We start from the raw sequence: 22,416 nt of genomic DNA on the forward strand, positions 1-22,416 counted from the left end.
AAAATGAGAAAACAGCTTGAGTATTAGATTATTAATATTCTAGTAATAGTCCTCCGCTGCTGGGGGGATAATTCAAATTTACACAATTCAAATTCAAATCATTTTGTCATATTATTAGCTCCATATTTATTTCAATTCATGCAAACAATTTTTAATAGTTAATAATAGCCAATAATAACAGCACTGGTTTGTCGTTGCCTGTCTTGTACATGTGGCCTTAAAAATAATTGTAAATGATTAATTGACCTCCATGTAAATGGTTCAGCACTCCATACTGTAAATCAAACCAATTCAAAAACACCTTTGTGCCAATATCAAACATTTTCACTGAGTTTGCAGTGGAGTCAAGGATTTCCCAAATCTGTAAAGAATACATGCGATACTACCTTAGAAATAGGCCAAAATTAGGTTGCCGCCTACTTTTTAGAACGGTCTATAATGCCTTAATACTAAAGTACAAACCATCATGAGTTGCCTACCTAGACAGCATTATTTTTATAGTATTATTATTTTTATTTTAGTATTTATATTTTTAGTTTTTAAGTTTTAGTAATTTTGTCATGTGCTAGTAATTTTTATTAGTTTAAAAAAAAAATCAGTTTTAGTCAACAAAAACAACACTGTTTAGAACTGAACTAAAGTCTTTTATAATATATTTTAATTCTTACTGCATTGTAGAGTATAGTTATGTGGTTGCTTACAGTATCATGTTTTCAACAGGTGTCTGAGGACGACACTCGGCTAAAGCTGGACGTAAGACGTATAGAGGAGGAGAGGATCCAGGTTCTGAACAATATGGAAGAGTTAGAGCTGAAGATCAAAGACTTGGATAACCAGATGGAGGAGTCCATCAGAGAGGTACAGTTGACACATCCGTAGGTCATATAGGGAGTGGGAGAGATCAGGGATGGTGGGAGTAATGGAAGAAGAGTGTCTATGTGGGAGAGTTGTGCATGTGGCGAAGTAATCAGGAGCTGTGATGAGGAACGCAGCTAGACAAGGTCTGACCTGCCAAGCCTAAACCTGTTTTACTTTCTCTCACTTTAAGCCTCACTTTCTCTGTTTTTCCCTTTAAACTACACATTTCATCCCTGATTTGATTTCAATATTTTAATGCTCCTCTATTCCACCATCCACTGTAATGCTCTTTCCCTTCCTGTCATCCTCATTTCTCCTATTTGCTCCTTTCTCTTTGTGAGGTTCTAGTGAGGTTTGAAGGCCCAAACAAACTCTTACTGTTAACTCTTTCTGTTACTGCATTTCTTTGGCTGTTGCAGTCAGTCTAAAAACAATGGACTAATGAGAAGAAACTTGGGGTGGAACAAGCAACTTTAGATGTCAGAGAATGGATGTTACAATCATGCAATGAAGTGAACAATAACTAGATAAGAAGTCCCTTCAAAGTAGTGTAGAAAATTGTTGCAGTAGCTAACAGCATTTCTACTTTATTAGCCTACTTTGACATCTTGAGACCCCTGCAAACTGCTTCTGTTTTTCAAGGTCAACTTGTTTTGAATTTGCACTACTTGTCAAAAGTTTGAAATAAGTATGAAATATAAAAATGTATTTGAAAGAATAATGCTCACCAAGAATAATGCTCCCCAAGGATGCATTTATTTGATCACAAATACAGAAAAAAACAGTAATATTGTAAAATATTATTACTGTTTAAAAGAACTGTGTTTTTAAAGTGTCATTTATTCCTGTGATGGTCCATTAATCTAGTTTTTAGTATTATTTGATCCTTCAAAAAGCATTCTTATTTGGTTGGTCTTGTGCCAGCAGTTCCTGCTAAGTCAGCTGTTTCATTAGACTTCCATTCAACAAACCCATAATGTCAGTGTTGTGTTGTAGTTTTATGAGGTTAGGATTTTATAAGCTCAGAATGTGGGCCTCTTTTTATTTGTGCGAAATGAGGCACCGTCTTGGTGGTCCTGAACGTGGTGACATAACATCACAGTTGACCACACAATCCTTGAATACATTGCTGTCAGCGACTTCAATTGTTTTGATGTTTTTTTAAATGTAGAACTTTTAAATTGAGTAAAAATTATTTCAAAATTAAGTTTGAGAGTGTGTGTTTAGTTGGAAGTGGAGCAGGCTCTGTTGGAAGGCGAGCAGGATTCGGAGATGGCTCAGCTACAGCAGGAGAAAGATGCTCTGGAGCAACTTAAAGAAAAGATGTCTGACATCGAGAACAAAGCGCAGACGGAAAAATCTCAGGTATGTGGCCTCTAACTGTAGAGACACTACTCATTTTACTCAAATGTGCTCTCCTTAACTGTCCTTTCTTTTAGTGAGCAGTATTGGCAAATCAGATTCATTTTAGGAAATCAGTTCATTCAGATGGTTCATATAAATGTCAAAAGTGTGCCATTTGATTTATGCTACTGTTCAAAAGTTTGGGGTAAGTAAGATTGTTTATGTTTTTTGAAAGAAATTAGTTTATTTTTATAATTATTTGTCCTAATTGAACTATTGCCTAATCCTGGATACACAGACATCTCAGACTAAGCCAGGATTAGGCAATAGTTCAATTAGGACATTGAAGTAGCTTTTATAGAGATATGATTTCTAAATGCTGTTTTTATTTTATTTTCTGATCAAATAAATGCAGCTTTGGTGAGAGTAAGACTCAAAAACTACAACTTTAGAAACCAAAACTGACCCAAACTTCTGAACAATAGTGTATATGAACCATCCTAATGTACAATTTACCGAAATTAATCACTGATTCATTTGAGGCCCTATATGTGGAAGTCCCTGTGAGGTATTTTGTAGCCACTGTTTTAGACCCCGATGTAGAATTTTAAAAATGTTATAGTTTTTATTGCAAGTTTATCTTTTCAAGTTTATTGATGTCACCCTTATTGAAATTCTCATTGGTTGTGTGCCAGATTAATGCTGTAATTTGTATTATCTGATGGAATATTATCTGTATTATTTGAGTAATGAAGTTGGATTATCTGATGGAAAGCTTTAGTGAAGTTGGCTGCTACTAAGTTGATTTTTTTTTTTTTTGTAGTTAAATTTAAAGTTTTGCGAAGATGCGGTTTCAAAGAATCCTTTCCAGCACAAAATGTATAAAAAAAATTACGTTTACAATACATATTACTTCTGAAATATCAATTATGGAGTCTCACACACACGGACACACTTGCACTTCCTGGCAGCCTCTCAGTTCGTGTCACAGTTGGTAATCCCGGGCCTGCTCTAAATACACCTCTGCTAAACTGAGTGACACCCCACACTGTGTTGATGTGAGGGATTTCTGAGCTAGGAGGGGGTGGAAACCCTTTCACCTGCGTCTCAAGTTCAGCCTGACTTCCGGCTCATTCCATTTAGCCTGGCAGCTGCAGAGACACTCGATATACTGACGGGCCGTTTTTATCTGTTAGAGGATGGTTGATTTGTTCACTGATCAAGTTCCATTGTGTCTAGGATGCTGCTATGTTGGTAATGGAGCTACTGTAACAAGGCTTTGTAACAACCATCAAGTGTGAATAGTATATTGTGTTTTGTTGCTTGGCAAACATAAACCGCCTACAGTTGGACAATATTACTTGGTGCAAGTAATTTATTGAACATTGGTGTCTGTTATTATATTGCTGTTGCTGCCACTTGGGGCCATTCTTTGCAGTGAGTGTTGCTTGCATACAAAGTGGCCATTTTCATTAAATGTTTAGTTCACCCAAATATAAAAATGCTGTCATCATTTACTCACCCATGTCGTTCCAAACCCATAAGACATTCGTTCATCTTCTTCGGAACACAAATCAAGATTTTCAATGAAATCTGAAAGATGTCTGTCCCTCCATTGATGGCCTATGCAACTACCATTTTGACGCTCCAAAAAGTACATTTAGCGAGATTGTAAAACTAATCCATATGAATTGAGCGGTTTAGTCCAAATTTTACAAAGAGACTGGATCGCTTTGTATGACAAACAGATTGAATTTAGGCTTTTATTCACATATAAACATTCATCAGCGAACATAAACAGAAACCCAACCATACTTGCTTGACCCACAAGAACAAGCCTCATTGGTTCAAACGTGCTGCGTAACACACGAAAATAAACCTCATTGGTTCTTGCACTTAAGCGAACATGCCTGAGCTTCCGTTTACCATATCAGATGTGTGCGTTAATCAAGGGCGTAGATTTGGTTTGAACATTGGGGGGGTTGAAGTTTGGGTCTGCATATTTTTCATGTGATCATGGTATAAATATTGGGGGGGTTGTAATGCATAGATTTAAATATTAGGGGGGTTATCTCCCCCCCAACCCCCCCACAAACTACGCCCCTGGCGTTAATGAATGTTTATATGTGAATAAAAGCCTAAATTCAATCTGTTCATCATATAAAGCGATCGTGTCTCTTCAGAAAATCCGGACTAAACCACTCAATTCATATGGATTAGTTTTACGATTTCTTTTTGAATTTTTCGAAGCGTCAAAGTGCTAGTTGCGTATACTGTCAATGGAGGGACAGAAATCTCTCAGATTTCATTTAAAATATCTTCATTTGTGTTTCGAAGATGAACGAAAGTCTTACAGGTTTGGAACGACATGAGGGCGAGTAAATGATGACAGAATTTAGCTAAAATTTTGAGAGAACTTTAATATTTTGTCAATTGCAGTTCAGTTTGAACTGATTGCTGAGGTATTTTTCAGTTGTTTGAGTATTTATGTTGATTACATCAGCATTATGCCATTCTAAATGATTATTTTCCTGCATTTTCTTGTTCTCCATTTAATTCAACACCTCCATATTCATCATACCCCACTTGTGCTGTTGCTGACTTTATGTAGTAACTAACCCTACCACCCCACCTGCCCCAGCACTAACCCTTCTCTCCTCTCTCCCTGCATCATTTGCGCGTGAGTGCAGGACAAAGCCAAGCTAGATGCGGAGCGTGTAAAGTTAGATCGACTGGTGCATCTGCTTGCAGAGCAGAAGACTCAGTTGGACACCTGCCCTGAAGCCTTGAAAGAGCAACTTCAGCTGCAGCTCTGCAGGGTCAGTACTCACACACAGCCTTCATCCTCCTCTTCCTCATAACCGAGTCTATCTCCTCTTCATCACTAATGCTTGCATTTGTCTCACTTCCATGAAAGACATTTGGGCTGTCTTGCATGCGCTTCCTGTATATAATAATTTCATGTATTGCATATGTTTGAATAAAAAAATTATTTTATACAATCAAAATGTTGTTCTGGCATCAGTGGGTAAAGTCAGGGTTATATTATATTTTCATTTGATAAATTAATTTTGAGACAAAAAAAATTTAAGATTGTTTTTTTTTACATGTGACAATATTAAGCACAAATTCACATTACTGTAATACAACAACAAAAAAATCGAATTCGCATATTGTAATGCATAGGATAAAAAAAAAATTAATGGAATGTTTTTCTGCATTACTATATATATATATATATATATATATATATATATATATATATATAAATTGAAAATCATTTAAAGAAAAAACAAATTAATGAAGATTTTTGTATATCTCATATTGTAATGCAGAAAATCATTACAATAAAAATTATCTTTAATTCACTGATATAAGAGTGATATACATAAATTACTATCCAAATAAACTAAATTTAGTCAATTAAATTATTAAATTGTTAAATTACAATATTGAGAGATGGTAGTGGGTGCTTAATTGTCATTAAGATAATGTAACAATGCTAAAAATCTACAAATACAATTTCATGTTTGTCCCAGACTTGTTATTGAATATTATATTCACCCTGATAGGCTGATGCACATTCTCTGGTAGTGACCACATAAGCTGTTAATTAAGTTATAGGGAAGGAACAAGGTTATTTAAAGCCGGTGGGTCTTGAATGAAAGTGTGGAGTACGGTAGCAGTATCTGTAACAGAGTGGAATGGCTGCTGAGTTTCTTTGTCACAGAAAGTCATGTTATGTGAGTGTTGACGTGATTGATCTCTAAGGTCAGTGGTCACGGGTGAAAGTTGTGGCTGGTCCTCTGTTCACTGGCATGTGGCGGCTGAAGGCTTGTTTGGCCTGGTTCCAGCAGAGTGAAACTTTAACCCCTGTCTCTCCATCCCTGGGGAAGGTGGTGGAGCAGAGGGGATTTGGTGTGAACTGTTGTTGGTTTCTTTGAGGCTGGTTGAACTGTGGGAGTATGACAACTTCAATTACTTTCCACTTTGAAGATATAGATCTAGCACAAATGTAGACGGCCATTTTTTTTTTGTTTATCAGGATGCAGAGACGCTAGAGGTGGAGACCAAGCGTTTTGAAGACCTAGAGTTTCAACAGCTGGAACGGGAGAGTCGTCAAGATGAGGAGAAAGAGACTCAGACTCAACACATTCTCAGGGAGATCGCAGAATACCAGCGGAGCACCGTCACACGCAAGGTGAGTTTCCTAGATATGCATTCATCAGCCTATTGGTGACTTCAAGTCATCCTGAGAAGTTAAGAGTAAGAACTTATATGTGTTTAAAAGATGATGAGATGGGGACATTTTCTCTTATTGACAAAACCCTGATTTAATCCAGCAAAATGAAGAGCAAAAGACGTGCATTAGGTGTGTAATTGCGTTTTAGCTTTTTAAGTTTGGGGGCGGTAAGACTTTTTTAATCTATTTGAAATAAGTCTCTTATGCTTACCAAGACAGCTTTTATTTTGATCAATAATACAGTAAAAACAGTAATATTGTGAGATATTATTACCATTTATAAGGACTGTTATCTATTTCAGTCTATTTTAAAATGTAATTTATTCCTGTGATGGCAAAACTGAATTTTCATCATTACTTGAGTGTCACATGATCCTTATGAAATCATTCTAATATGCTGATTTGCTGCTCAAGAAACATTTCTTATGTTAACAGTTAACAGTTGTGCTGCTTAATACTTTTGTGGAAAAAAATGTCATTTTTTCAGGATTCTTTAAATAGAAAGTTCACAATAACTATTTAACTTACATTTTTTGTAGCATTACAAATGTCTTTACTATCATTTTTTCCTATTTAATACATTAATTAGTTTCTTTAAAAAAATCTTACTGACCCCAAACTTTTGAACAGTAGTTGTGGTTTTATCATTTTAGTGCTAGCACAGAGAATGATGGGAAATGCAGTTTTATCACAAGCCTGTCTCTTCTTAAAGTGGCAAATGAGTAATATTTTTCTGGCCAGATTTATAGTTATCTACCAACTGTACACAAACTGAGTACAAACTACTGTATATTGCACTGTCAACATTAAAAAAAATGAATGGAATACTAAATTAACTGATACCATTTAGCTTCTACCATGATTCTCAATTTGAATCCTCTTTAAAATTGAGAAACAAAATCTGCATTTTAAATATGATCATTCATTTCCAACACGTCCAACACATGTGTGACACCTTTAGGAGAGGCTCCTGGCCCTGAAGAAACAGTGTACCCAGATTTCCCAGCAGGCTCAGAGGGACAAGGACAGCTTTGTGAAGGAAAAGAACAATCTTCAGATGATGCTACAGCAGGTCTGTCTTTGTAATATCACCATATAACCATGCTAAAGTGTCTTTTGGTTCCTTTTTTGTACCCTTAATTGAAAATAATTTTTGGTGCTTCTGAACCATGACAGTCTTTCTTGCTTTTTTTCCAGGAAAAGGAGAATCTTGTCAACTTGGAGAAGAAATATTCCGAGCTCACTGGGGCATTGGGTTTCCCTGTCAGTCCCATCAGTATGAAAGAGGTAAGCCTGATATGATTGTGTCTTCTCAGTGTATATAAGGCAAATCTTCTTTGTCTTGACATGGACTATGGCATCCTCTCTTGGACTACACATGTGTTACGGGCCTGAGCACTTCAACCATGTGTGGCTGCCCCAAAAGGTTACTATAACACAATGGACTATAGTAAATAAGGAAGTCTTCACTTTGATTGCTTTTTTGCCCATGCCCTTATTACAACCCTTGCAACCTGGAAATCTTTAGTTGCAGAGAGTTGTTTGTGTTTCCTCACCGTGGAAACGGGGTCTTTTTCCCCTGTATTCCAGGACTGCTTCCAGTTGGCTGACGTGTGTCCGCCTCATAGTGAAATTTGCCATGCCCACAAAACCCTGTCTCCACTTCCTGCTGACCTCCTGATGTTTTCTTCTCTTCTTTCCTCTCTGTCTATCAAAAACGCTGAGGTAACGCACTAGCAATGTGCATGCAAGATAATGTTTGTTGCTCATTTCCTGCTTTCCAAAATACCTACTAACATGCCACTTCTCTGGGTAGTTAAGATTAATATCAATCTTGATATTGAAAGTAACATCCTAATTATTTCCTCTTTTACTGTTTTATCAATGTTTTAAATTCCTATAAATTCCATTTGTTCGGATCCCTTTAAGAAGTAGTTCACCCAAATCATAAACTGAATGACTTTCGTCTACTGTGGAACATTTAAAGAAGTTATTTTGAGAAGATATTTTGAAAAACAATTTTGGTTACCATTGACTTCCATTGTATGGACATAAAAAACTTTGGATACTTGGTTATTTTAAGGTGACGTAGTTACATTGTGCTTACTCAGATAAGTACTGAGACTGAGTAATATTAATTAACTACATGTAGAGTTATTTAACTTATTAAAAGTTATTTAACTTACTATAGGGTTAGGGTTTGGTTTAGGGTTAGTTACTTAATTATGCATAATTTACTGTTATTACTATAGTAAGTACATGTAGTAATGTGTGACTACATGACTTTAAATTTGGTGTTACCAAAACTTCTCAAAATATCTTCTTTTTTGTTCCACAGTAGAAAGTAAATCAAGTTCGGACCAACATGTGGGTGAATAATGACAGAATTTTCATCTTTAGGGTGAACTATCTCTTTAACATTAACTATATTTATTTATTATTTACATTTTCAATTTAATTAAAAAAATATTTTATTTTAGTGATTCATTTGTTATTCATTTGCTTATTAATCAATTTAACCTCCTTGAATGTATTTCTTTTCACCCCCTTACCTCTCCCCCATTTTCCGAATGGTTTGTTCCACAGGGCTATGTTACAGTCACTGAGATCAATGAACTGTACTCTCAGCTGGGGGTAGACCCCACCCCAGCCCCCCTCCCCACCAAAACCCAGTCCTCCCCTGACGCCCCTGCAACAGGGACTGACCCCAGCCCTGACCCCAGTCCTTCAGAGAGCACTGCCCTACCAGGAGAGGGTGAGGTGTGTGATCAGGATGGTTTATATGTGTTATAAGCATGTCCAGGATTTAGTTGCACATGCCAAGTACTGGAAACATTGAGTATAAGGTCATGTTACATGGTCACTATGGGTGTGTGTGTGTGTATATATATATAAATATATATACAGCATACATACACACACAATTTGATTCCCTTTCTCTTTTACTTTGTTTATATTAAAGAGGTTATCATACCACTATAATTCTTATAACTATATAATATAATAATTTGTCCAGACTTCAGGATGAGCTGTTTTTCCATCCTAGTTTTAATGACTATATTTTTGCTTTTTTAATTCTAAAATAGTAGTCAAATAATTTTTCCATAATATGACCTCTTTAAACCAACTATCCTATCGGTCTACCTTCTTCTGGCATCCTTATTTTCTGATATCTCTCTTTTTCTCTCTTTGTCAAAGCTCTCACCCTCTTCCTGTCCACTGTCCTCCACCATCCCTTCTTCCTCTTTCACTGCATGCTCTCGTCCTAACCCTAAACCTCCCTCTGTACACTGGCCTGAAGACATGGTCACCTTTCTCAACCCTTCTCCTCCACCTCCTCCTCTACCTGCCAAAAAACAGCGCCGCCACAGGCAGGTAAACCTTGCGAGTGTTTGTACATATGAGTGCAATTATCAGTGACATTTCTTACCTATAACCTTCTGTTCCTCAGCATTTCCGCACCCTAGAGGAAAGAAAACGGTACGGTAAGGAAGGCGGAGCTCATCTGAGTGGCACTCTTCCTCGGAAGAAGACCCAGCCCACCGTAACCCCACAGTTCACCTGTGCCACCCTGGGTCGTAACACACCCTCTAAAGTAAGAATATGTTATAGATTTACATACATACATAGAAGTCTCTAATGTGCGTTTTAGGGCATTTACAAACAGTATGTTTTAGTCTTAGAGGGACAGCCAAAAACAACCCAAGGATCAAATAAATTAAACTCATCATAACAAATTAAATATTGATATACTGAATATTTACTGTATATTCAGTATTGCAATTATAAAATATATCCAATATTTGTGAGTGTCGCATTAAATTTACTCTTTATTTAGGAACTTGTACGTTCCTGACATGCTTTAAAATGTTTTATAAAAATATATTCTTATATATTTGTTGCTGTGTATTACTGTATTGTTTTGTTATATTGGTGCATTTAAGTACAAAGTATATAATTCTTCCTTGTTTATTTACTTAAAAAAGTGGGAAATATGCTTTTTTGTGTATTTTTCAGTTTTTTACTTCTTACTTTAAACATTTTACTCATTAAAATATTAAATATCTACTTGGCAACAATGGTTAATAATATAATATATAATATAATGTAACAATCATACTCACCTCAAACTTTTGAATGGTAATGTATGTATGAAGTAAAAGCCTGCTCTAACATCACTCCCTGTGTTTAGTCTCATCCACCTTTAGCTCAAAGCTCTAGCTGTGGGAGTGTGTTGAATCGAGCCCTTGCCATCTCCCCTAAAGAGACACACATGGATACACACCGCCTGCACAAGGGTAGGGCTCTCCACCTCATACACACACTGTTTAAAATATACAGTGTTATTATGTAGCAATACATCCTACTCATAAAAGTGGTGCTATATAAGTCAAATGTTGCCTAATCTTGGATTACTTTCTCTATCCTGCAGGCAAATCTAAGAAAGGTACAGTAGTCTGCCTACTAGATGTGCCTGTTTGAATCTTTTAGCATGTCCTCTCTGGTGAAGAATGTCCTCCTTTGGGGGACATTGATTGCATCAGTCATTGGCTGATGTCAGCCCCTGTCTCAATGCTTTTTAATAAGTCTGGTCTTACTGAAATGGAGAAACCTGTAGCATTTCTTCACTTTTGTTAACCACTGCCTTTTATGGGTCTTATCGTATGAGGTTGAATCTTGTATGAAATAAAGCTGCTATTTTTTACATATTACTAAGGCATGAAATGATTTATTTCATACAATGGTATTGTGTTATTTTAGGAATTCAGTTCTGCATGATTGGGTGTTTGTCTTTAGTCATTTTGTTTTCATTTTATTTCTATTCATAGACTCTAATCATTATGTCACCCTGCCGTTTATGGACTACAGGGCTGAATGTGGGTGTTTATGGGTATTTTGGAAGGAATGAGGCTTCTATGAAATTCTTCAGAGTTCCTCTGCAGAATGCACAAAAGCCAAAATTTTGCAGGCAAATAAAAGGTCAATTGTCTAACGTGTAGCATTGTATGAAGCACAGCTCACACAAAATTCACTTTCAAACCAAGCAGATTTCTTTTGGTCAATGCGGGAATTCCGTTTTACCAAATGAAACCTATTGCGAAATCTACACAGTGAAATCTTTTGCCCTCACACGAAATTTCTAATCGTGTGCAATCAAATTACTGGATTTATATATTATATAATTATATAAAAATTCGCTAACCAATGGTAAATGTAACCGCACCTTTAGGTGCCGTTTACACGACATGATTTTCAACTAAAAACGGAAACGTTTTTAATGCATTTCATTTAACAGCATTTTGGGGGCCTGAAAACGCACTTTTGAAAACTACAAAAACACAAATTTGTGAAAACTGTGGCATCATGCGTATTATGTGTTCAGTCTATATAGGCTTGTAGTTTTTCCTTACAAAGTGACATCACCATCTACTGGCCTGGCAGGATAGCACAGCATTTTTAGTCGGTTTGGCGAATTCGTATGATTCGCCTGTACACGAAAATCGCGAAAATCATCAAATACCCAGCATGCAACATCTCGTAGTGTTGTGTAGTAACCCCAAATGAAGACTAGCAAGCAAATCAATACTTTAATTAAAGTGAGTCTGCCTTATAAGGCATTGATGTTCTCCAATAGAAGGTTTTTATTGCAACTGGGTGGAAACTTTTTGTATTTATTTTTGTTTTTGAAGATAGTGAAAGAATGTTGGGAAGATGAAAAACAGGAAATGCTTCCATTTTATTTTAAGTCAAATATCTGCATTCCTTTTCAACCTGACAAGTACAAATGTGACCCTTTTCTTTTTAATTTGATAATTTTAAGCTTTTTGATGAAATGTGAGAATTATGACTTTACAAATGTAGGTGGAAAAGCTTGAGTTTGTGTTTTTGGATGGTTTATCTGAAGGTCCCCTGGGTAGGATCATCAGAGAGGCGGGTCTGTTTGATGTTATCAAGTTGTAGTGGAGTTGAGTCTCATTCTAGCAATACTAGATGTCCTACTTACAAGTTCCAGGAGACATCAACTAAATGGATATCAAGTGCAAATATATCAGTCCATCTTTTTATTCTGGATTTATAGCTGAAGAAGGACGTGATTAGGGGCTTGGGATCCAATCTGTGAATCAGAGTAAGGTATTCTCTCACATACACTACCTTTCAAAAATTTGGGGTCAGTTTTTGAAAGAAGTCTCTTATGCTCAACAAAACTGCATTTATTTGATCAAAAATACAGAAAAGCGGAAATATAGTGAAATATTAAAATTTAAAATAACGTTGAACATTTTCTATTTGAATATATTTTAAAACTTAATTTATTCCTGTGATGGCAAAGCTGAATTTTCAGCATCATTACTCCAGTCTTCAGTGTCACATGATCCTTCAGAAATCATTTTAATATGCTTCTTTGGTGCTCAATAAACATTTCTTATTATTATCAATATTGAAAACCGTTGCGCTGCTTAAGATTTCTATAGAAACCATGATTAATATTTTTCAGGATTCTTTGATGAATAGAAAGTTCAAAAGTACAGCATTTATTTGAAATAGAAATCCTTTGTAATGTTATAAATGTCTTTACAGACACTTTTGATCAATTTAATGCATCCTTGCTGAATAAAGTATTTCATTTTTTTAAATCTTACCCCGAACTTTTGAACAGTAGTGTGGGGTGTCAGGATATTATTGCACGGTGGCTGGTCTTTGCGAGCACAGTGAAGGGCCCCAGGGTGCCCTAGGCATTGCCCAGCCGGAGGACACTGAGCTGGGCAGCAGGAATGGAGAATCTGCTCCTGGGAGTGATGCTGCACTCTCAGGTAAAGCAGAGTTAGCACTGAAAACAGGCAGGAGGACTCCTGGGATGCTTGATATTAATGGTGCTACTCCACAGTGTTCATTACTGCTGAATAAATTCTTGTTTTCTTTCATTGGTTGGTTTCTTTCTTAGGGCACAGTCAGCAGCACATTGGTGAGGAGCACCGAACGAGGTTGAGTGATATCGGTGGTCGCGCGTCCTCCCAGAACAACGTCTACCTTGACTCTTTTGGTTACCAAGACAACGGCCGTGCCTTCGACACGCTGAGTATGGACAGCTCGGACAGCATGGAAACCAGCATCTCCGCCTGCTCGCCCGACAATGTCTCCAGGTGAGGGAGTAATTCAAGGATTTTTGTTACTGATTCTATCTGGGGATATGTGTGTCCTCGAAAGTTAGATAAATCTGACAAAACCTTTGTTTGATAGCATCTGGGGATTTTTGGAAAAAGGATTCATATGTTACTGTAAAAAAATATTTTCAAAGTTGTAAATATAACAGATTATTGGAATACATTTCTCTACCTCAACATTTCATGCTTAATTTAATGTTTCTTACCTTTTCTTTGTAATCGTTTGAAATTTACTAGCAACTTCTGAGTGAAAATTGTATATAATAAAAAAAATATATATATATACAGTATATATATATATATATATATATATATATATATATATATATATATATATATATATATATATATATATATATATATATATATATAAATACTTGAATGAATACATAATATATAAATAATTATAATTTTTTAGCAAGGATGCATTAAATTGATCAAAAGTGACCATAAAGAGATTTATAATGTTACAAAAGTGTTATATACATATATACATGTGTGTATGTATATGTTTATGTATTATAAATATTTTATAAATGCTGTTTCTGCTTATATTCTATTTTAAATTTTAATAACATTTAACAATATTACTTTTCTTACTATAGTTTTGATCAAATATATGTAGCCTTGGTGAACAAAACATTTGTAAAAAATCATACCGACCTCAAACGTTTGAATTTTAGTGTGTATATAGTATGGAATAATAAAGATAAAAATATAAAGAGTATTTGTATTTATATGAAAACAACAGAAGTCTATGCTATGTGCCCATTTAGATTCTATTGTGTGTTTCCAGACCTACAGACGGATCATATAAACTCATGACGCTTACCATGTCTTTGTAATCGAAAACATCTCCACGGCTCCTATTGTAGTTCAAGCCAAGAGTTCTGTCTGGGGTACAAGGAATTAAATACTGAGGACAAGGGCAATGTGTGAGGAAAGAATAGAGCTGAAATCCAGGAACTGTATTTGAATGCTCAGGTGGACGTTCTTGTGTAGGTTACCATAAACCTCAAATCTGTTAGAGAGTGACTAGTTAAAGACTTTAGTGAAAAGACTTTGACAGATGAGACCACATGAGGTCATTTCTCAAAGCGATGTGTGTTTATGCTGTATGCGTGTGCGCTGGAGGCTTGTGTAATTTGAGTGGTTTGCTTGAATAATGTGAGTTCTGAGGGGCCCGAGAAGGACCGTTGGTACCCCCTCCTCTGCTCCGGGGATGGATCCACTCAGGTTACAGCAGGAACAGTTAGAGGAAACAGATTCAGGGTTTTTTCCCCCCAGTTTGAATGTAATCAGACGCAGAGCGCGGGTTCGGACTGTTCCTGGGTCTTTGTGTAGTATGTTCCACTTCTCTCTGCTTGATCTTTGGGTTCTAAATCAGGAATGACCTCCGTTCATCTCCGGCATCACTGGTAAGATACCATAAAGATGAAAGAACTCTTTGATGAAGGACATGAGTGGAATACAATGTGTGCAAGTGAATAGAAAAAACGGAAATAAGGTGGCCAGATGTTTGATGATCAGAATTTTTTTTATTTATGTTTTACTTTAAATCTGTTGTCCACATAATGCATGATGGGTTTGATGTTTGCATGATGGTTTTGTCTTGATTTGCATTTTGGATCATCTTTGAATTGTGTCTTTAAATGTAAATGAACCAATACGACTTTAAAAGAAGACTCTAAAAGCTTTTTTGATACTATAAGAACAAGAAAGACTTCTCTGTCATGCATGCAGAGGCATCTTGTTAATGATTGACAGCTGTCCATCATCAAATTCCAAGACTAAACCGTGCAATTTCAGCTTTAGACTCACCATTCACAGCATGTTCACAGAAACATCTAGAAAAAGTCGAATTGTACATGCAAGGCTGGCACTGTCATTTAAAAATGTATCTGAAGGCTATGATGTCATCAGTATTCATTAAGTGAATTTCATTTGGTCTTCCTTATTTTTCTTACATCTGCCTAACCATCTATAGCTACAATTATGTGTTGATTTTTATGCACATCTGAAAAATAATGAGTGCTATATGCATTTCATTTATGCATAACATTTTTCAGCTTAAACTTTGCCCTTTTCTAATGTGGTTTGTATTGCAAGCACTGTCATTATCTTCATGCAGATATAGTTAGAAACATCACAAAGGCATTTTGGCGGGGAATGCCTGTGTATGACAAATGGGATGGTAGCAAATGGGGTTTGACATGGAAGATGATTCCCATATATTCTTTACAGGTGAAAGTTTTAGGGATATATTGAAGAGCCAAGTGGTGAGGTGAAGTTTGTAGGGGAAATTTGAAGTTTTACAGAAAGGAGGGGTTGGTCAGATCTATTCCACGTGTTCTTTTTGAAGTCTAAATGGAAAGCATCAGACGTCAGACTGTGGGCCGCACTCTCAAGCTCTCTGTGCCTGGATTGTTAATGCGTTCCAGTGCCGAACAGGTTTATTGGTTCCTTCTGTGTTCTTCCGCATACATGCATGCCAGTGCACACACGACATGTTTACATTTGCAAGTGCATGCATTCTTCTCGCTATAGGTAAAATGAGAAGTTTTAGTGCCTGGTTTGGATTTTTTTTGTTGTAGCGTTCACTTTGAAACGTAATGCTTCATCTCCAATTTTTCGGCAGCGCCAGCACCTCCAACGTTTTGAAGATGGAGGAGATGGAGCGTCTTCTCCGGGAGGCTCAGGCAGAGAAGCACCAGCTCATGGAATACAGGGTAATGAAACGGCCACACAAACCTGCCACTTCCTGCTAGAGCTGACATCAGGTTCACAGTCCAGACTTTCAGCACGCCATAAACCCACATGAACCCCATTTGGCTTCACGGATATTAAACCGTGAGCTTGTTTGCTCTGTTAGAAGTTTTCAGGTCAGCCATGAACAGCAACTAATTTGGCTTGAAATGCAGAAACACTGTGGGAATCGAGTCGTTCTTCCTGTTTCTTATGTTGTTTATGGGAGTTTGTTCTGGAACGGAGAGTACTAATTGTGTGCAGCTTTAAAAAGAAACTCGTTTGGGAGCATATCTGTACAGTACGGTGTCATTTGTGTTTCAGGAGAGAGAGATGGAGAGCAAGAGCAGGGCCCTCGAAGAGGAGAGGAGACGACGAGAAGAGCTAGAGAAACGGCTGCAAGAAGAAACCACCAGGAGGCAGAAACTCATTGAGAGAGAAGTGAAACTGCGTGAGAAACAGCGAGTACAGGTGAGCGCTGTGATAAGACATGCATCGCTATTACTAGTGCTCATATTTAGGGTTAGAGATTCAACAAACGCCTTACAATTTTACAATTACAAGATTACAATTCTGTCATTAATTAGCCATCCTCATGCCGCTACAAACACGTAAGACTTTAATTTGTCTCGGAACACAAATGAAGATGTTTTTAATGAAATCTGAGAGCTTTCCGTCCCTCCATTGACAGCCTACGCAACTACCACTTTCACTCCAATGCGTGTTCACGAGAGCACTTCAACGTTGTTGGAGATATATATTTTGTAAACAAAGTGGTAAATTACACTCACCTAAAGGATTATTAGGAACACCTGTTCAATTTCTCATTAATGCAATTATCTAATCAACCAATCACATGGCAGTTGCTTCAGTGCATTTAGGGATGTGGTCCTGGTCAAGACAATCTCCTGAACTCCAAACTGAATGTCAGAATGGGAAAGAAAGGTGATTTAAGCAATTTTGAGCGTGGCATGGTTGTTGGTGCCAGACGGGCCGGTCTGAGTATTTCACAATCTGCTCAGTTACTGGGATTTTCACGCACAACCATTTCTAGGGTTTACAAAGAATGGTGTGAAAAGGGAAAAACATCCAGTATGCGGCAGTCCTGTGGGCAAAAATGCCTTGTTGATGCTAGAGGTCAGAGGAGAATGGGCCGACTGATTCAAGCTGATAGAAGAGCAACTTTGACTGAAATAACCACTCGTTACAACCGAGGTATGCAGCAAAGCATTTGTGAAGCCACAACACACACAACCTTGAGGCGGATGGGCTACAACAGCAGAAGACCCCACCGGGTACCACTCATCTCCACTACAAATAGGAAAAAGAGGCTACAATTTGCACGAGCTCACCAAAATTGGACAGTTGAAGACTGGAAAAATGTTGCCTGGTCTGATGAGTCTCGATTTCTGTTGAGGCAGTCAGATGGTAGAGTCAGAATTTGGCGTAAACAGAATGAGAACATGGATCCATCATGCCTTGTTACCACTGTGCAGGCTGGTGGTGGTGGTGTAATGGTGTGGGGGATGTTTTCTTGGCACACTTTAGGCCCTTAGTGCCAATTGGGCATCGTTTAAATGCCACGGCCTACCTGAGCATTGTTTCTGACCATGTCCATCCCTTTATGACCACCATGTACCCATCCTCTAATGGCTACTTCCAGCAGGATAATGCACCATGTCACAAAGCTCAAATCATTTCAAATTGGTTTCTTGAACATGACAATGAGTTCACTGTACTAAAATGGCCCCCACAGTCACCAGATCTCAACCCAATAGAGCATCTTTGGGATGTGGTGGAACGGGAGCTTCGTGCCCTGGATGTGCATCCCACAAATCTCCATCAACTGCAAGATGCTATCCTATCAATATGGGCCAACATTTCTAAAGAATGCTTTCAGCACCTTGTTGAATCAATGCCACGTAGAATTAAGGCAGTTCTGAAGGCGAAAGGGGGTCAAACACAGTATTAGTATGGTGTTCCTAATAATCCTTTAGGTGAGTGTATGTTTTATGTGCAAACAAAGCTTTCGTGTCGCTTGACTCGCTTGATAGAATCGAGGTTAAACCACTTGAGGTCACATGGATTACTTTAATGATGTCTTCACTACCTTTCTGCGGCTTGAAAGTGGTAGTTGCGTAGGCTGTCAATGGAGAGACAGAAATCTCTCCGATTTCATTAAAAATATATTGTGTTCGAAAGATGAACAAATGTCTTGCTGATTTGGAATGACAAGGGTGAGTAATTAATGACAGAATTTTAATTTCCTTTAACTTTTTGTAATTTGCCCCTTTACATTTCAGACATGCGTGATAACCAAAAACACATAAGAATACGCTAACAACAACATAACAAAACGCTAAAACACTCGGAACACATAAGAAACCACATATGAATGCTCTAGCAACTACAAAGAAACATGCTAAACTCTCAGAACACGTAGGCAACTACTTAAGAATACGCTAGCAACTGCTTAACTTGCTAAAAAAACACATTAGCAACCACATAAGAACAGCCTAGTAACCACATAGCAACAAGCTGTAACACTAATAACACATTAGCAAATACATAACATGTAATTGCACAGAAACATGCTAAGAACACATCTGCAAACACATAAAAGACTTTAGAAACGGCATAACATGCTAAAACACTCAGAACACATTAGTAACCACATAAAAACAGACTAGAAAATGTGAAAATTAGTTTTAGATTGATTTATGCACAATAAAAATGGCTTCCCTGTAACGTCCTACATGTCCCCTGTCGCAGTCTCGTCCATTGACACGCTACCTACCTGTAAGGAAGGACGACTTTGACCTCCGTGGCCACATAGACTCGGCCGGCCACAACACGGAGACTTGTTACCACGTCTCCATCACAGAGAAAACCTGCAGGGGCTTCCTCGTTAAGATGGGCGGCAAAATCAAAACCTGGAAGAAGCGCTGGTTTGTCTTCGACCGTAACCGCAGGACCCTGAGCTACTATGCAGGTCAGATGATTATTCACATGAAGTTGATCGATTCACATGACATCAACATTGACTTTTTGTACTTTTTATGGTTTCAGATAAACACGAGGCCAAACTGAAAGGAGTGATATATTTCCAGGCCATAGAGGAAGTGTATTACGACCACTTAAAGAGTGCCCACAAGGTACTTTTCCTCTGCTGCTAATAATTATGAATATAATGAGCTTTATATTTATATTTAAAATATTAATAACTTACTTTGATTTTAATTAATAAATTCCTTAAATGACTGCTATAAGACAATTGTATGTTGCGATGCTGCCCCCTTGAGGCCAAACTGTAATCTTCATTCTCTCTCTCTCTCTCTCTCTCTCTCTCTCTCTCTCTCTCCTCTCTCTCTCTCTCTCTCTCTCTCTCTCTCTCTCTCTCTCTCTCTCTCTCTCTCTCTCTCTCTCTCTCTCTCTCTCTCTCTCTCTCTCTCTCTCTCTCTCTCTCTCTCTCTCAGAGTCCAAACCCTTCCCTAACATTCAGTGTGAAGACTCACGATCGTGTCTACTTCATGGTGGCACCGTCTCCTGAAGCTATGAGAATATGGATGGATGTTATCGTAACAGGGGCGGAGGGATACACTCAATTCATGATTTAGATGTTGTCTGTCTGCAGAGGAATAATAATATGTGCAGTGTGTGGATTTGAAAACCACTGGACTTGATCTGCACCCTTTCACATGCTGGTTTCAGTATTGACTCCTGGACTGAACTAATGTTATTAGTTTTGCGCTCGTATCTGTCTTTCGATCTCAATCCACAGTATTCAAGCTATTCTCTTCGCTGCATTTATATTTTTTTTAAGCAACATGAACTTTTATTTGGCAGTCCAGATGATGGAACGGAGCACATATCCTATCATTTTGTGTGTATGTTTGTGCTTGTGTCTTTTGGTATTTTGTCCGTCCGTTTGTGTTAAGAGAGAAAGACGTGTTAAATGATATTCAGTGCCAATGTGCCAAGTTGTGTGTGGTCTGTTTGCTACTTTGTGTGCAGGGCCTCAGGGACACACACATGATGATATAGCCTAAACAGCTGTTCTGCCAAAGATGAAATTCACACTTACCACGCTATAGAGTTTATGTATAGATGCGTGTGTTAGTGTTTGCCACAGTGCCTTCAGGTCTATATTATACTGATATGCCTTATACTCAACATTCAGATTAATCGAAGGTGCTATAAGACATGTATTTGTGGTCAAAAGCTATTTTAACACTATAGTTATTCATTATAAAAGTCTCACAACTTCCAAAATATTAAAGCTGCTTACCATTCAGGTATTACACTGATGCAAAGGAATAAAACGTCCTCTGTATTGAATTATGCCACATAGAAACTAGTTTTTTAGGATTTTTTTATAACACTTGATCATTTTATCTCAATGCATATGTAACTTTTCCGTTTTTATGGTCTGTATTCAATGTTTTCGGACCATTTTCAGGCTATGATTATTTAATATTTGGGAAAAAATGTGGTTTCCTTGATTCCTATAATTCAGCTTCAGGTTCAGCTACAACATACCATGCTTAATTTCATCCAGATTGTGTATCTTAATTAGTACAAGTCCAATCAGACTGAATTTGAAGTGTAATTTCACTACCACTGACTAGCAGGAGACGACACATTCACATGTACTGAACATGTTAACCATAATCTTGCATCTGTGAATTAGCAGTAGTCTATTTTGATTTTCTTTGAATCTCATTTGAGATGAATATTTATACTTTTGTTTACCATGCATGCACCTTTATTTTTGCATATGGCAAAATAAAGCAGATGTATATTGTTTAAGATCTCTGTGTGCTTTATAACCATGCTAAACCTTATGTCCTGTCAGTATGTGTTCATCCATAGACGTCTTACCTCACTCTTTGCAGTCAAACAAAACATGCTGGACTGATATTAAATTAACGACTTGAGCAACAACAGAACAGGATGGAGAGTAATACTGTTAAAAATGGACAGATTAAAGTATGAATGTGTCTGGATGATCTTTGATGAATGAACCATCTAGATATGATCATTAGTTCATAAGCAGAAACAATACTGTAAGCCTTTTAAAACTATTACCACATGCCGTGGTTCAGAACCCTAAGCTGGTACTTCCTGCTCTGCGTGATTTACTTCTTCTATGGAGAAACGGTCATGGATTATTTATTCACTCTGGTGCTGAGGGAGTACATACACATGCTCAGCAAATACCATCACGTCATTTCTTCTGCCTTGTACCTCACAGGGTTCCACATGTTTGTTCTAAGTCAGGTGAAGAAACCGTATCGCCAACAGTTCTACATGTTCGCCTGTACTCATGTGATCCGTTGAAGGGATGTGAAGCCCTTATGAGTGGAAGATGTGGTTTATAGTGCCCATCTCCTGTGTTATTGGTAATAACATAATAGCTTATGTGTTCGGTTTCTTTTTCGGTAGCAGCCCTCTCAGCAATTTTCTCCTCAATCAATGTCTTATGGCCACATTTCTAAATCTCACAGCTTCTTACTCTCTAACCAGAGTAACAGCTCCACATCTTTCTTGATCAAGGCGTATCTGACAAGAAAAGGGCCTGCTCCCTCCCCTGGAAGATCTTTATGGACCACCTCAAGAAGAGCCCTCCTGAGTATTTTATACCAGACAACACTGTCAGGACTAGCTGAATAAGGGCACAGAGATAGAGAGATTCAAGTCAACCATGCAGTTTATTGATAGACAATATGATAATGCAATGCAAAAGGGGCAGCAGAGCCATCAAAGCACCCAGCGGAAGGAGAAGAAGCGGAGTTCAAGTGGGCAGAGGGAGCCTGGTTTATATCTTGCAATTCTGAGAAATTAAGTCATATTTTAATTTTAGCCTACTCTATTAAATGTATGTTAAATGTTATTTTGTTACAACTACATGTTTTTTTTAATGTTTGTGACCAACTGTATGCTAATTGCACGATATTTTAATATACTTGTGTTAAAATAAAACCACTGTAGTGTAATTTAATTGTACTTCTTTAAATTTAATTTAAATTACACGTTTGTGTTAATAAAGTACAGCTGGAGTAT

At 37.4% G+C, this 22,416-nt stretch overlaps 1 protein-coding gene across 5 annotated transcripts in view; it reads left to right on the forward strand.

The window, feature by feature from the left end:
- Nucleotides 1-22,416, forward strand: part of phldb2b (pleckstrin homology-like domain, family B, member 2b) — a 49,847-nt gene extending 27,431 nt beyond the window's left edge. For 2 of the 5 annotated variants that reach the window (XM_079863395.1, XM_079863397.1), the window contains 16 exons: nucleotides 721-858; nucleotides 2,086-2,223; nucleotides 4,893-5,021; nucleotides 6,248-6,403; nucleotides 7,407-7,517; nucleotides 7,643-7,732; nucleotides 8,036-8,170; nucleotides 9,032-9,205; nucleotides 9,897-10,040; nucleotides 10,638-10,743; nucleotides 13,389-13,587; nucleotides 16,247-16,337; nucleotides 16,678-16,824; nucleotides 19,126-19,345; nucleotides 19,423-19,508; nucleotides 19,830-22,416. In XM_079863395.1, coding sequence (XP_079719521.1) covers nucleotides 721-858; nucleotides 2,086-2,223; nucleotides 4,893-5,021; nucleotides 6,248-6,403; nucleotides 7,407-7,517; nucleotides 7,643-7,732; nucleotides 8,036-8,170; nucleotides 9,032-9,205; nucleotides 9,897-10,040; nucleotides 10,638-10,743; nucleotides 13,389-13,587; nucleotides 16,247-16,337; nucleotides 16,678-16,824; nucleotides 19,126-19,345; nucleotides 19,423-19,508; nucleotides 19,830-19,970 — 2,205 coding nt within the window. In that variant the 3' untranslated portion in view covers nucleotides 19,971-22,416. The remainder of the gene's footprint in view (nucleotides 1-720; nucleotides 859-2,085; nucleotides 2,224-4,892; nucleotides 5,022-6,247; nucleotides 6,404-7,406; nucleotides 7,518-7,642; nucleotides 7,733-8,035; nucleotides 8,171-9,031; nucleotides 9,206-9,896; nucleotides 10,041-10,637; nucleotides 10,744-13,388; nucleotides 13,588-16,246; nucleotides 16,338-16,677; nucleotides 16,825-19,125; nucleotides 19,346-19,422; nucleotides 19,509-19,829) is intronic. The other 3 variants (XM_079863393.1, XM_079863394.1, XM_079863396.1) reach the window with 3 other exon arrangements.

This window comes from Squalius cephalus (assembly GCF_949319135.1).
Source record: "Squalius cephalus genome assembly, chromosome: 25".
Lineage (NCBI taxonomy): Eukaryota > Metazoa > Chordata > Actinopteri > Cypriniformes > Leuciscidae > Squalius > Squalius cephalus.